Source organism: Cupressus sempervirens, chromosome 3 (assembly GCF_028749045.1).
Source record: "Cupressus sempervirens isolate cs-2001-9-10 chromosome 3, ASM2874904v1, whole genome shotgun sequence".
Classification (NCBI taxonomy): Eukaryota; Viridiplantae; Streptophyta; class Pinopsida; order Cupressales; family Cupressaceae; genus Cupressus; species Cupressus sempervirens.
Genome location: NC_143120.1, coordinates 896,403,930 through 896,419,819, shown reverse-complemented (window position 1 = coordinate 896,419,819; position 15,890 = coordinate 896,403,930). Strand labels below are relative to the sequence as shown.

At 34.6% G+C, this 15,890-nt stretch overlaps 1 protein-coding gene across 2 annotated transcripts in view; it reads right to left on the bottom strand.

Annotated features, from left to right (window-relative positions):
• Positions 1–8,129, bottom strand: part of LOC149569687 (uncharacterized) — a 59,844-nt gene extending 51,715 nt beyond the window's left edge. For both annotated transcript variants that reach the window (XM_089822409.1, XM_089822410.1), the window contains exon 1: positions 7,828–8,129. In XM_089822409.1, the coding sequence (XP_089678535.1) occupies positions 7,828–8,067 (240 nt within the window). In that variant the 5' untranslated portion in view covers positions 8,068–8,129. The remainder of the gene's footprint in view (positions 1–7,827) is intronic.
• Between the last annotated feature and the right edge of the window lie 7,761 nt (positions 8,130–15,890).

Below are 15,890 nucleotides of genomic sequence, written 5' to 3'. Positions count from 1 at the left end.
TGTCAAATTCAAAAAAAATTCCAAAGTATTGCACAGTGATCTGCAAAGGTTTAGGCAGATTTGGAGTGGATTTGAAGCGGAATTCAAGAAAATTTTGAAGAAATATCAAATTCTCAAGCAGATTTTTAGATTTATTTTCTTTCTTATTTTAAAACATTTTATCTCCTCTTTGATACATCTAGGTTTATAGAAACTCAATAATGGCATTTCCCAAGTAATCCAAATTGTTTGAGTGTAATGAACAAGATTTAACAACATTTTTTGCAACTTTTTCAGTTTTTTTTCATTGTATAATCAAGAATCACGACTTTCCAAAAAAATCAAACTCTTAACACTTTTTTCTTGTTTTTTTCAAGTTTCAATTGTCTAGAATTATTTTAACTGAACTAGTTTGTTTGCTAAATTTTCTATTAAAAAGTTAATTTGTCATTTCAATTTGGATATGTAAGTTGAAATTTGATTGATAATGGCAAAATAGAGATTCTTCTACAATTGAGTCAACTTATGGGTCTACCAATACCACGGTAAACACATGCCCATCTAGATATGGAGGAATACACCACCTTGCAGGCATCATGAAGCATGATGTGAAGGCTTCTGACAACACCCTAGGTGAAATAAAAAGAGAAATAAATGTCTTGTTTGCAGCCTAGTAAGAGAAAAAACTACAAATGGAAAGATGCCACAGCTACAGTCTAGAGATAGATATTTTGTGCACAAAAACAAAACTTGAGCACAATCATATTACAAGGAACTGGGTGGAATAGGGGGATGTGTTAGCAAGTAGATATTGCTTGTGTTGATTTCTGGTACTTCAACAACATATCTTTCAATCTGGCAGAAAATCCATATTGGTTGAATTTGGTTACTGCAATGACTGTGGCGGGAAAAGGCTACAAAGTGCCTTCTGGTGTAGACTTAAGTGGGAGATTAGTTCACTTGTTCTAGTTTTAAAATGTATTAACTGATTACTTTAGATTTTAATTCTTGATAACTTATGTTGAGTTTTGATTTTTTAAGTGTAGACTAAATTTATGTTCTTTATTTTTTAGAGTAATTTTTTTTTTTTGTTGAATTTCTTAATGAAAATTATGTACTTAACTTTAATTTTACTCCATACATGATGCAGTTATTAGGGCAAAAGAAAATGATGGAATAGAAAATGATGTAGTGAAAACAATTTGGTTGCACCATTCTTTCCAATGGAGGGACAAATGGCAAAAATCATATTATCATTAATTTTTTGATTTCTTGCAAGGATGATGTGGTGTTTTTGAAATCCATGGATGCCTCCGACAAGGTGAAGACTGCTAAAACTTTGACTCTAATGGTAGATCAAGTCATAATTGAGGTGGGAATTAATAATGTGGTGCAAATCATAACTGAAAATGCAGCAGCTGGTAGGATTTTCCAAGACAAATATAGTACACTTTTTGCTCACCTTGTTCTACACATGTCCTTGACCTTCTTTTGGAGGACATAGATAACTAGATTTGGTGAGACCAATTGTGGAGGATGCAAGCATACTTTGCTTGATGAGGGAACACACCTAAGGGAAGGACTTGGTAAGAACAGGTGTCACAAGGTTTGCAGCTATTTTCTTAATGTTGCAAAGTATTCTTACTTCTTTGACGGCTTTGAAGCAAATGTTTGTGAGTCAAGCATGGCTAGACTGAAGTTATTTGAAGAAACTAACAAAAGGAGTATTGCATACATTGTCTTTGACAACCAATTTGCACAAAGAGTTACAAAGATTGTGAAGGTAAATTGAAAAATTGAATATTTAATTTTTTGTATTCGAGCCTTTTATTATTAATTTGTGACTTTAATGATTAATTTTTTTTGTATTTTTAATTGTAGGTATTGGGACCCCTAGTCAGAGTTCTCTAATTGGTAGATGGAGATCAAATCCCAATGGGATATCTTTATGAGGCCATTAATAGGGCCAAGGACTTCGTCAAAATTTACAAGAAGAATGTCAATTTTATTGTAGTTGTAGTTGGACTCCACAAGCCATCATAGGTTATGATTATATTTATATTATTATTGTGAAATTATATAACTATATTATCATATACATAATCGTCTTTTAACATGATAATATAATAATCATTATATTATCATATAATATATTAATTGGTGCCACTTGAAAGAGTAGTGCCCCCTTGGGGAAAAGTCACCTCTCACACACACACAAATATATATATATATGTATGTATGTATGTATGTATGTATATATACACATATATGTATACATATATATGTGTGTGTGTGTGTGTGTGTATATATGTGTGTGTATGTATATATATGTGTGTGTGTGTATATGTATATATATATGTGTGTATATATGTATATATATGTGCGTATATGTGTATATATGTGCGTATATGTGTATATATGTATGTATATATGTATATATGTATGTATATATACATATATCTATATATACATATATGTATACATACATAAATGTATACATACATATATGTATATATATACATATATGTATGTATACATATGTACTATGTACATATGTATGTATATATGTATGTATATATGTATGTATATATACATATGTATACATATATACATACATATATGTATACATACATACATATGTATATATGTATGTATACATATATGTATGTATGTATGTATACATACATACATACATATATGTATACATACATATATACATATGTATGTATGTATACATATATGTATACATATATATACATATACATATATGTATATACATATATATATATGTATATACATATATATATGTATACATGTATACATGTATGTATATACATGTATACATATGTATACATACATGTATACATATGTATACATACATGTATACATGTATACATATATATATGTATATACATATATATACACATGTATGTATGTATGTATATATACACATATATGTATACATATGTGTGTGTGTGTGTGTGTGTATATATGTGTGTGTATGTATATATATGTGTGTGTGTGAGTATATGTATATATATATGTGTGTATATATGTATATATATGTGCGTATGTGTATATATGTATGTATATATGTATATATGTATGTATATATACATATATCTATATATACATATATGTATACATTCATAGATGTATACATACATATATGTATATATATACATATATGTATGTATGTATATATGTATGTATATATACATATGTATACATATATACATACATATATGTATACATACATACATATGTATATATGTATGTATACATATATGTATGTATGTATGTATGTATGTATACATACATACATACATATATGTATACATACATATATACATACATACATATATGTATGTATGTATGTATACATGTATGTATACATATATATATACATATACATATATGTATACATATATACATATATGTATACATATATACATATGTGTATACATATATATATGTATATACATATATGTATACATATATACATATATGTATACATATATACATATGTGTATACATATATATATGTATATACATATATATATATGTATATACATATGTATACATATGTATACATACATATATACATACATACATATATGTATGTATGTATGTATACATGTATGTATACATACATGTATACATGTATGTATACATACATGTATACATACATGTATACATACATATACATATGTATATACATATATATATATATGTATACATATATATATGTATATATGTATACATACATGTATACATGTATGTATACATATATATATATGTATACATGTATATACATATATATATATACATGTATACATATATGTATACATACATGTATACATACATACATACATATATGTATACATATGTACATATGTATATATGTATGTATACATACATATATGTATACATACATATATACATATGTACATATGTATACATATATGTATGTATGTATGTATGTATATATGTATGTATGTATACATATATGTATGTATATATGTATACATATATATATATACATATAACATATGTATATGTATACATATATGTATGTATATATGTATACATATATATATACATATAACATATGTATACATATATGTATACATATACATATGTATACATATATGTATACATACATATATACATATGTATACATATGTAAATAGACATATGTATACATATGTATATACATATATGTATACATATGTACGACATATGTATACATATGTATATACATAAACGTATACATATATGTATACATATGTACATATGTATACATATATGTATACATATGTACATATGTATACATATATGTATACGTTTATGTATATACATATGTATACATATGTATACATACATATATATGTATACATACATATATATGTATATATACATATGTTATACATAAATGTATACATATAGTATACATATATGTATACATATATGTATACATATATATGTATATATGTATACATATATACATGTATATATAGATATATGTATACATGTATATATGTATACATATGTATATATAGATAGATATATGTATACATACATATATGTATATATGTATACATATATGTATATATATATAGAGATAGATAGATGTGTGATCTCATTCAATACATAATAATACCAATTGAAAAAATATGCAAACCAATATATCATAGAGCTTGGGGGAGACGAATATATGGTTTATGGTTAAGAGGGCAATAAGAGTTATTGCCCATTAATAATCACATAAACCCTAGAAAAACAATAGGTGACAACCTCAAATTTGACCCCATATGGGAAATTATCTATAAGAGGCAAAACAATCAGCTCCAACAACCCATTCATGTGGTAGGAAACTTCCTAGACTCTCGTTTTAGCTTATTGCCATCCTACTTGGATCTCAATGGAGAGGTCGTGGAGGTCCTCGACATGCATGCCGAGGATAATACCCAAGGTTGAGGTGAGAGACCTCATTGTGTCAAAATTGGACACTTAACCTATATGCAAGGGGCAAGCTATTCTCTTCAGACTTGACCAAGAGAGGAAGAACCAATTTGGGCCTCAACATGCATGCAAAGGATAATATCTAAGTTTGAGGTGAGAGACCTCATTGTGTCCAAATTGGACACTTTACTAGATGCAAGGGGCAAGCTATTCTCTACAGACTTGGCCAAGAGAGGAAGAACCACTCTTACCCAAGGTATAATATTAGGAATTTCGGAGTCTTTCACATGCATGATAAGTCGATAAAAATTAAAATATGTTTTTCTTCAATATTTTATATTGCAAATGTTGTGTTGTGGAATTGAGGTGAAAATGTCCCAATCCACAAAAACCTGCCCTTTGAATCTTATGACAGCCTTGTAGTTCATCCAATTGCGAGCACAACTGAAGCCTACTTGAGGCCATCCACATGAAGAATAGGAACAAGTTAGCATGGAAATGACTCAATGACCTTGTCGTTGTCTAATATGACCTCTGGTTGCACAAAAAGAAGGTAGAGGAAACACCATCTGGTCTTCATGATTTGAATGACATGGATCCTTATAGTGATTGGACATCACAGAGTCAATGCCCATTATTTATAGAGGATGGGAACTATGATTTGAAGAGACAAGCTATGGAGGGGGTGGATTAAGACTAGATGACATTAAGGAGGATGTGATGAGGAGTGATTGCCAGTATCGATACCATCTCCATCCAGGATGGAACTCGAATCAGCCAATTATGCGGAGCGAGGAGGCGCAACTACAGCACACTCCTAGCATTAGACTCCCTACCCCTCCTCTGGCTTTTACTAGAGCCACTAGGAAGGGGAAGAGGATTATGTAGACTATTTTGATGTTATATTTATTTGTAGTTCTACATAGACAAATTGCTATTTTAGTTTTCCTTCAAACACTCACGCTACCATCCATCAGCATTCCACAAGAGGATGTCGTTTTGTACCCAATTGACATTTAAATATATTTAGACTCACCTTCTTTCTTTTGTTTACTCATTTATTGACTCATTAGATGCATCTCCTTGTTTAATTTTGAAAAAAAAAAAGCATTTTTTTAAAGTTGTTGAGTTTGGGAGGAAGGGGGCAGAGGGGAGGGCTTGGTGAAAAATGCTCGAGAACTAGTTTTCCAGCTATGAATTAAAATCATGTTGACATGTGACTTTATCTTATACCATAAGACAAATAACTTAAAACAAATATTAAATGACCTAGAATGCGAAAAAATTGAAAATAATTCCATTGACAACTAAGACTTCTAGAAAGACACATAGAACCTAAGCTATAATGTGAATAGGTCCCCACTAAAGAATTAGTTAGTAACATAACCTTGTTCACACTAACAATGGGCAAGTCTAACAGCAATGTTCATTTCTTGCTAATTTAAATTTGTCAATACTAATAAATTAATGATGTGAACTTTGTTGTTAAAAGCAAAACTTGGCAAAGCTTTGATTCTTTTGGCTAATAATTTGAGAGACAAATATTTTTATGCTAAGGTTACATTTCTTGGAAAGCAGAAAATTTTCCACCATAGTTGAGATAATGATACCTTAAAACAGTGCAAGAGAAGGAAATCCACCTAGCTGACTATAAATGCCATAGCATATCATTGGAATAAAAGGGGCCAATCAAAATCAGAGGTGGAGCTAGGGAGTCCCATATGCTTAGAATAAAGATTAAGAATGTAAAACCCACTTAGACAATTATTTAGGTCCAGTACAAATAAATTCCACATACAGAAATTCAATTTATTTCTAACAGCAAGCAAAACTTACACCCCAAAAGAGTAGATTGTGCATGTACACAAGAACTAAACGAAAGTAAACTTAAACAGCCCTCAAATCAACCCTAATATCCAATTTTTATACTTTTATTTTAGGATATAACATTGCTAACGAGCTTCACTTGCTCCGTATTAACTGGCCTATTATATCTTAATATAAATAATTAATCTTTCAGAAATAAGTCGACATGTAAATAAACAATGGAAAATAAGCTCGCAAGCCGGGAGATTACATTTCTTTGTCCCGGCTATGTTCAACAACAAAAAGAGACATCTCATAGAGTCAAGAGCCTAATCATAATGCAAAGTTAACAAGTCACGGATCCAAGCTCATCTAGTTAAAATTCATAAGAGTTACAGAAGTTGCTAATTAATGGCTAGAATACCCATTATAATGAAATATGAAGTTAATGTGTACAAATCCCTCCGCCATCTCCTCAAGAAACAAGGAAACAATTTCCAAAACAAAGAAGCTGCTTCCGATCACTCTAAACACGTTTTTCTCTTCCCGACAATATTTCTGGGCGACAAATCCTGCCAAGAGTTTTAGAAGACATGACAAGTTTTCTTGACAGCATCTCTAAGTTCGAAACTTCGCGAAAATATACAGAAATTTCCAGCACTTAAAGAAAACAGCTGAAAGATCCTCAAAACCACATATCCATTTTTAAAACAAGGATCTCGCCATCCTCATCATCCTATAACGAAGTCCCACGGCCAATGCAGTATGAATTGAAGAGCAATATTTAACTAGCCCTCGGTCTACTACCCATGAACTCGACATCTAAACCGTGCCTGTTCCTAGAAATTTGCATCTCAAACATTTCACAGGTTGGAGAAAAATATGAGCTTACAAAGCCCACAATGGGTGTGCTCTACAAAATACATGTGTTCCGCAACTATGAAACTACAAACTATATTTGTTTGGAAAACACAAAATCACAAAATGGGCGTATTTCAAAACCCCGAATTAAAAGACAGACACTCAAAACCAACAAAAACACGAGCTGGTTGTATCAAATAACTTGGGGAGACTTACCAGACGACCGTAAATAGCAATTGGCAGATTGCAGCGCACGCAGAAATGAACTTTAGCGCCGACCTGTCTCCTCGACCTTCTGCCAACAAGCTTAACGGCATTTGCAGTGGATACGCCGCCTAAGGTTTTCGCAACGGGCAGATCCGCCAATACAAGATAATCGGGGCACGAAACTGAACCCGCGGGTTTCGATCCCCCGCCATCCGAGCTCGTGGGCCTGCTCAGACGAATTTGGAGCATCGTGTTCCTTCTCTCGATTGTATCGGAAGAAAGAACTCGCGATCTCTCTCCCTCTGATGAATGATTTTTACTTTTTAGAACCAAACGGATATAATAACATTCATTTATCTGGAGCATATAGTCTCCGAACGATGCCGTAGCTTTCTCTGCTAAAGGCAGCTTTTTGGGTTTTGACAATCAATTAATTAAATATTTTACTGTTTAATGGTTATCTTTCAGTTCGACCTTTTTCCCGGGAAGTTTTCAAACTCTTGGAATCAAATTTCTTTGATCAAATGTTACTTTGTAAACCTTCAGGTGTAGGGGAAATGTATTTTTTTAACCTTATGGATAAACGACCCACTAGTCGTTCTTTTTTTAATCTTATGGTTCTTAATTCATATGTTCAAATTTGCCACTTTTTTCAGCGAACCTCCATAGGTGAATGAAGAGCTTAAAGCTAACCTTTTGGCTTTCCCACATTTAAGGAGCTTTTTGTAGAACTTGTAGAGTGCGAGGTGGTCTAAAAGTGTCATTTTAAAACATTCGCCCAATACCCGCCACCTAAGACCCCCAATAGCAGTTATAATACTTTTTGTACGAATGGATCAATCAACAATCAAGAAAACTAAAAATTGAAAAAAAGTGAATGACTATTGGTGTTCATTGTAATGGCCCCATCTCTTTAGCCTCTCAGTAGATTTCTTAACATTTTGTCCTTCAAAGGCTAAGTGGAAATAATTAAATTGATTTCTTATAAAGTCATTAAATAATTGAAAAATTTAAATATGACTTTATATTTAATTAATTTAATATTAGGGAATCGTCGAGAAGCATAGCTCATCTATTGTTGGGAAGGAGGAAGCTTCCAGAATAGTGCGATAAGATAACACTTATGATTCTTCTAGAAGGGGGGGGGGGGGGGGGGGGCAGGAATAATTTAAATAGAGGAGAGAGCCTCATGGGAAGGCATTCGGATTTGTTATTAACATTTGCATGTGTATTTGTGGAGCCAAGGGCCTACAGATAATCAATTTGTCTTTGGGAACGAAAACTCCCAATGATAGCAATTTTGAGGGTGTGAAACATCACTTGAATTATTGTCGATTGGAGGTGGTATTATAGTCACTTCATTGTGCCGAATTTGTGGCCAAGGGCCAAGTGTGAAGAGGAAGAATAAGTAGGGCATTTGCTACATGAGCTTGTTGTAGAAACATTGTATTACCTTGTCACTAGGGCATAATACCTAGAGATATTGATTGCATTGTCAATGGAGACTCAAAGCGACTTCAAGAACCAGGTTTCTCCTGTTTATTCATGCATATTATATGCTACTACTGTAGGTGTCAGTCTTTATCATAATTAAGCATTTATTTATATATATGATACCAAAGTTTTGGAATTGATATTAGTTTGTATTCAAATCTTGTAAAGATGTCTTGGTTGTAGATGCATCCTATTCTCTTAGTGCATTAATAAATGAAAGAAAGAATTGTATTCATTGTAGATTTTGCAACCATTTATTACAAGTAGAAAATTAGGGTAATTTGTGACCAATTCGATCAAGGTTCATTACAATGGTATCAGAGCCTTCATCCTGCCAGCCTGTGATCAGTCAAACAGCAGATGAGTGAGAGAGAAATCAGATGTTATAATAGGGAACAACGAAAACAACAATATCAGAATCCACAGGTTGAAGGGGATACATCCTCAAAAGCATTAAGAGAAATAGATACTAGCAAAACAGTTCAAAATATGGCAGAAGAAGAAAATAGGGATGCAAGAGTTGAAAGGATATTTGATACCATGCTTGATATGTTGTCATGCTTATTAGCAAAAATGGATCAGCAAGCCTCTCAAAATCATAACACAACCACTCAAAATCAAAACACAACTAAACATAGTGGAGATAATGAGGGAAGGTCTATACATCGTGCTGAAGACACTAGAGGAACAGCCTCTGGGCCTCTTTTTCCCACCTTTATACCAAGAGAAGAACAACCACATGCTACTCCATCTATTTCATTTGGAGATGAAGCTAGACAGGCCTACTTGGAGTATACCACTCTTCCTCCTGATATGAGAGAAATATGGACGTTTGATCAATTCATGAATCAAAGGAATAAGAGAGGAGGAAGGAATGATCATTATGCTCCAAGAAATGACTATCAACAAACACTTGGTGAGATTTCTATGCCTCACTATGATGGAAGTAACAAATGCATAGCTAGGTCTTGGGTTCAAAAACTTGATAATTATCTTTCTTTGAGACCAATGCCTGAAGAGGATGCCATAAGATTTGCCACACTACATCTTGAAGGAGCTGCTCATGAGTGGTGGTATCATGGGTTAATCACTCTTGGACACAACCTTATCACTACATATGAGGAGTTTACTAATAGGCTGATTGAAAGGTTTGATGTCAACGATCCTGAGGTGAGTTTTCGTGAATTGGCACAACTAAAACAGCATGGTTCCCTTGACACTTATGTGAATGACTTCCAACACTTATCGATCATGGTTCCTAACGTCAATGAAATAATATTGGTGGTCTTATTCATGGAAGGATTGATGGAGCCATTGAAGCATTGGTTGAAAGCTTCCAATCCTCCCTCGCTACAGGAAGCAATGAAGAAGGCACGAAGCATGGAGTTTGCTGCCCCTACCAGCAAGTTTACATCAAAGGGAACATTTTCCAATCATGACAACAAGAAGTTTCCTAAGAAGGAGGACAAAGCTAAAGATAAGTCTACTTTTCTACTTGACCGTGAGACTCTTAGTGATTTGAAGAAGAAGAAACTATGCTTCTATTGTAAGGGACCATATCATATTAACCATGACTGCCCTATGAAACCTAAGGGGAAGTCAAATCATGCAATGTGGGCACTAATTGAAGATTATGATTCAGACCAGCAATCTAAAATTAATGATTTAGAATTAGAAAAATCAGAACATGATGAAGAATTAGAGGAAGAAGTGAAGCTTAAAGAGGCTCATCTCACGAGTATTCAGCAAGAAGGGTCCTTTAGGATGCGAGGGGTTCTTGTTGGTCAAAAGATTATTACTCTTCTTGATACAAGTGTGACACACAATTTCATTGATACTAGGCTTGTTGAGAGGCGTGGTATACAGACTGAGAAGTTTGAGGGAATTCGAGTTAAGGTTACTGATGGTTTCACTCTTAGGTGTGACAAAATGATTTCAAAATTGCCCATGTGCTTGAATAACTATGAGTTCAAGGCAGATTTTTACGTGGTGAGCATGGGAGATACAGATATGGTTTTGGGAATGACATGGTTACATGACATAGGAATATTCACCCTCAACCTTCGTGAGATGGAAATGAGATTTGAGATGGATGGGAAAACTCATGTGTTGAAAGCACTTAGAGACACCAGTTAAAAGACTATTTCTCTCAGGAAAATGGAACATCTCTTGCGTCATGACATGATTGAGTGGGTAGCAGGTTGTGTTTTGAAGCTAACATAGGAAGAGCAGCAAAAATATGTTTATCATCCTGATATACAAGAGTTGAGGATCAAGCATGATAAGGTCTTTAGCGAGATTCCACCTGGTAGACCTTCAGATAGAGGGATAGAACACATCATCGAATTGGAGGAGGGTGCTAAGCCTGTTATAGTCACTCCCTACAAGCACCCCAAGCGGCTTAAAGATGAGATAGACAAAACTATGAAGGAGTTGCTAGCTATGGGGCATATTAGACCGAGTAAGTCACCTTTTGCTTCATTAGTAGTATTGGTTAAAAAGAAGGATGGTACTCTACGGATGTGTATTGATTATAGAATGCTTAACAAGAGAACAATTAAGAACCTTTACCCCATTCCAAGGATTGATGAATTGCATGGTGCCAAGTACTTCCCCAAAATCGATCTAAGATCATATTACCACCAAATTCGTGTGAGAGAATAAGATATTGAGAATACAGCTATTCGTTGCCATTGTGGACATTTTGAGTTTGTGGTTATGTCGTTTGGGCTAACCAATGCCCCTGCTACATTCCAATCTACTATGAATAGGGTATTTCATTCATAGTTGAGGCAATTTGTGTTAGTCTTCTTTGATGATATCTTGGTTTATAGCCGGACATGGGAAGAGCATCTTGCACATCTTGACATAGTTTTGGGTATTCTTGGTAAGGTATCTCTATATGCCAAGGAATCAAAATGTGACTTGGGGATGATAGAATTATTGTATTTAGGTCACATCATTAGTGTAGGAGTTCAGATGGATCCAAATAAGGTCAAGGCAATTATTGAGTGGCCTACTCCGACGAATCTGACACAACTTAGAGGATTTTTGGGTTTGTGTGGATTCTATCATAGATTTGTCAATGGGTATTCTTGCCATGCAGCACCACTTATAGATTTGACTAAGAAAGGGGCTTTTGTTTGGACTCGTGAGGCACATGAATGCTTTGAGATTTTCAAACGACTTATGACTACTTGCCCAGTGCTTGCATTGCCCAATTTCACTAAACCCTTTGAGTTGTAGTGTGACGCTTCAAGTGAGGGGATTGGAGCTGTCCTTATGCAAGACAAACATCCAATTGCATATGAAAGCAGGAAGTTGAGGGGCCTTGAGAGGAGCTACAATATATATGACAAGGAAATGTTGGCCATTATGCATGCATTGGCCAAGTTCAGGCAATACTTAGTGGGCAGTAAGTTCATTGTTAAAGCAGACCATAATAGCTTGAGACATTTCCTTGGGCAGCAAGATCTTAATGATTGTTAGCAAAAGTGGGTAAGCAAGTTGCAATCTTATGATTTTGACATTTCTTTTGTCAAAGTTTCACAGAATATAGTCGTTGATGCCTTGTCTCGCCGACCACATTTCAGCTCTATGGCTAAGGTTTCAGAGGATTGGAGTCATTTGATTGTGGCTGAACATGCTAAGGATTCTTGGGCTTCAAGTATTATTGATGGGTCACTACAGGATAATAGGTACACGGTGGTGAATGATCTTATCATTTACAAGGGGAGGATTTTCTTGACTCCAAGATCCAAAGTGAAGAACATAGTATTGAGGTCTTTTCATGATTCACCATTGGCAGGCCATCCCGGGTATTTCAAAACCTATCGACAGATTTAGGAGAGGTTCACTTGGAAGGGTCTAAAATCTGATGTTCCACGATATGTTAGAGAATGTGTTGTTTGTCAACATAACAAATAGAACCATACATATCCTACTAGTTTATTACAGCCACTTCCAATTCCAAAGAAGAAGTGGGAATGTATATCTATGGACTTCATCACAGGGTTGCCAAAGGTGCAAGGCAAGGATTGTGTTTATGTGGTGGTTGATCGCTTGACCAAGTTTGCACATTTTTTTCCTGTCACTATTTAATATTCAGCCACACAGGTTGCCGAACTATTTTTTCATGACGTGTTTAGATTGCATGGATTACCACGAAACATTGTTAGTGACTGAGACAGTCGATTTATGAGCAATTTTCTAGAAGGAGCTTTTCAGATTGTGTGGGACCAAGCTTTCTCTAAGTACTAGTTACCACGCTTAAACATATGGACAGACGGAGATAGTCAACAAATAGGTGGAAGGGTACCTTAGAAATTATATTGTTGGGCAGCAAAAAGGATGGGTTAAGTGGATATACCTTTGTGAGTACTGCTACAACACCACTTACCATATTTCTATTCAGATGACACCATTCATGGCCTTGTATGGTTATGAGGCTCCTAGCTTTCTTGATTTGTTGATAAGTGATAGTAGAGTGCCTAGTGCCGGAGCAAACGGCTTAAACATCACACATTAAGGCTTGATTCCTAGTGCAAAAGTGTTAAATAGTCAAAGTTTGACTTACTTTTTCAAGCTTAATTTCTTCCTTAGTATGTGATGTTTAAGGTTGGCCGTGCTGGAGACATGTTACACGAAAATCAAGATATCATGAGGGCTCTTCGTGAAAACATTCAGAAGGCATAGAACCAACAAAAATAATATGCAGATCAGAAGAGAGTGGAACGCTCTTTTGAGGTTGGAGACATGGTGTATTTGATGTTGCATCCCTATAGACAGTCTACTCTCAAGAAGAGTGGTGCAGAGAAGCTCAAGCCACGATACTATGTACCCTTTTGGGCCATTAGGTGTGTGGGTGAAGTGGCCTACGAGCTAGAGTTGCCGATGGATAGCAAAGTGCACAATATTTTCCATGTATCACACCTCAAGAAGGCATTGGGACATCATGTGGCTCCTTCTACGGTTCTACCACCCTTAGATGATGAGGGTAATTTGATTTTGATACCAGAGGCTATACTAGATTTTAGAGAGAAGAAATTGAGAAGTTGTGTCATTAGAGAATATTTGATTAAATGGAAGAGCCTACCTATTGAGGATGCTACATAGGAGAGTGAAGAGATTCTGCAACATCCAGAGCTGAGATTACTTGGGGACAAGCAATTTCTAGAGGGGCAGACTGTAATGTCCCCATCTCTTTAGCCTCTCAATAGATTTCTTAGCCTTTTGTCATTTGAAAGCTAAGTGGAAATAATTAAATTGATTTCTTATAAAGTCATTAAATAATTTAAAAATTAAAAAGATGACTTTATATTTAATTAATTTAATATTAGGGAATTGTCGAGAAGCACAGCTCATCTATTGTTGGGAAGGAGGAAGCTTCCAGAATAGTGCGATAAGATAACACTTATGATTCTTCTAAAAGGGGCACTAATACATTAGAGGTCAATTTGCGACGGTTGGAAAAGATAATGTGTTTTTGGCTTTTTTTTTTCAATTTTAGCCTGATGCCGTCATAATTGCGACGTTAGGCGTCGCAATTGCGATGGCCGCGGGATATAAGAGAAAAAGAAAACCGAAAACCCTCATTTGAAAGAAATCGCGTGAGAGATCACAGGGTTCTTCCGGAAAGGAAAGGCGGGAGATCACTTCGACAGAAAGGAAAAGAGGGGCATTGAGCGAGGCGAACTCGACGCATTGAAAGGGCCAGGCACAGACCCGCATCGGCAAGGTGCAAAACAAACAAACAGACATTCACCTTATGGCAATTTTAAATTTTTTTCCTTTCCCAAGTTTGATCTTGTAGATTGACTAATTTAAGTTCATTTTACTTTTTTTTGTTCTTCCTTTGGAGGGAAAATGGGAAATGCTAGTTTAAATGTCAAAATTCCAGTAAGGAAATTTGTCATCACACATATTCCTTTGTTTTTCTTTACCTCAGTCTAAGTCTCGGTTCCTCCTTGCTTGCGGGCTCCTGCAATCTCCCACTTTGCTATCGAAGTTTTCTACTACCTTCTACTATCTAATTACCACTATCGGGTTTCATACCCGCTCTCCATTCTTCCATTCTCGAGCTCCCTCTATCGGGTTTCTCCCCTCATTACACATCAGCTTTTGCATATTAAATCTCCCAAAAATACTCTTACCGGCCTCCAAAACTGGTAGAGTATCAACCAATTTTAAGAACAACCTCTCACTCCATCGTTATTGGGCTCAGCCTCACATGCACCACTATGTCTCCCTTCCAAGTCGGGCTTTCACTTTTTTGCTATCCTGACATTTCTCAACCATTTTTCACAATGATAGGATGAAAATTGATTGTAAATCAGAGTAGATACAATTCAGACATGTCCTTCAGAATTACATAATCATGAACGTTGGCAATTAGTGATTAATAAAAAAATCACATTTTTTGGCTTCATCAACACATTCCTCGCAGCATCATATGAAGTTCCTTACACAATTGGCAAATGTGGGCTTAGCAAAAACTTTGGTAAATTAAAAATTTCTTAAGTTTATTTAAAAACAACTTTCTATCATACATAACAATTTTTTTTGCTATCCAATATTTT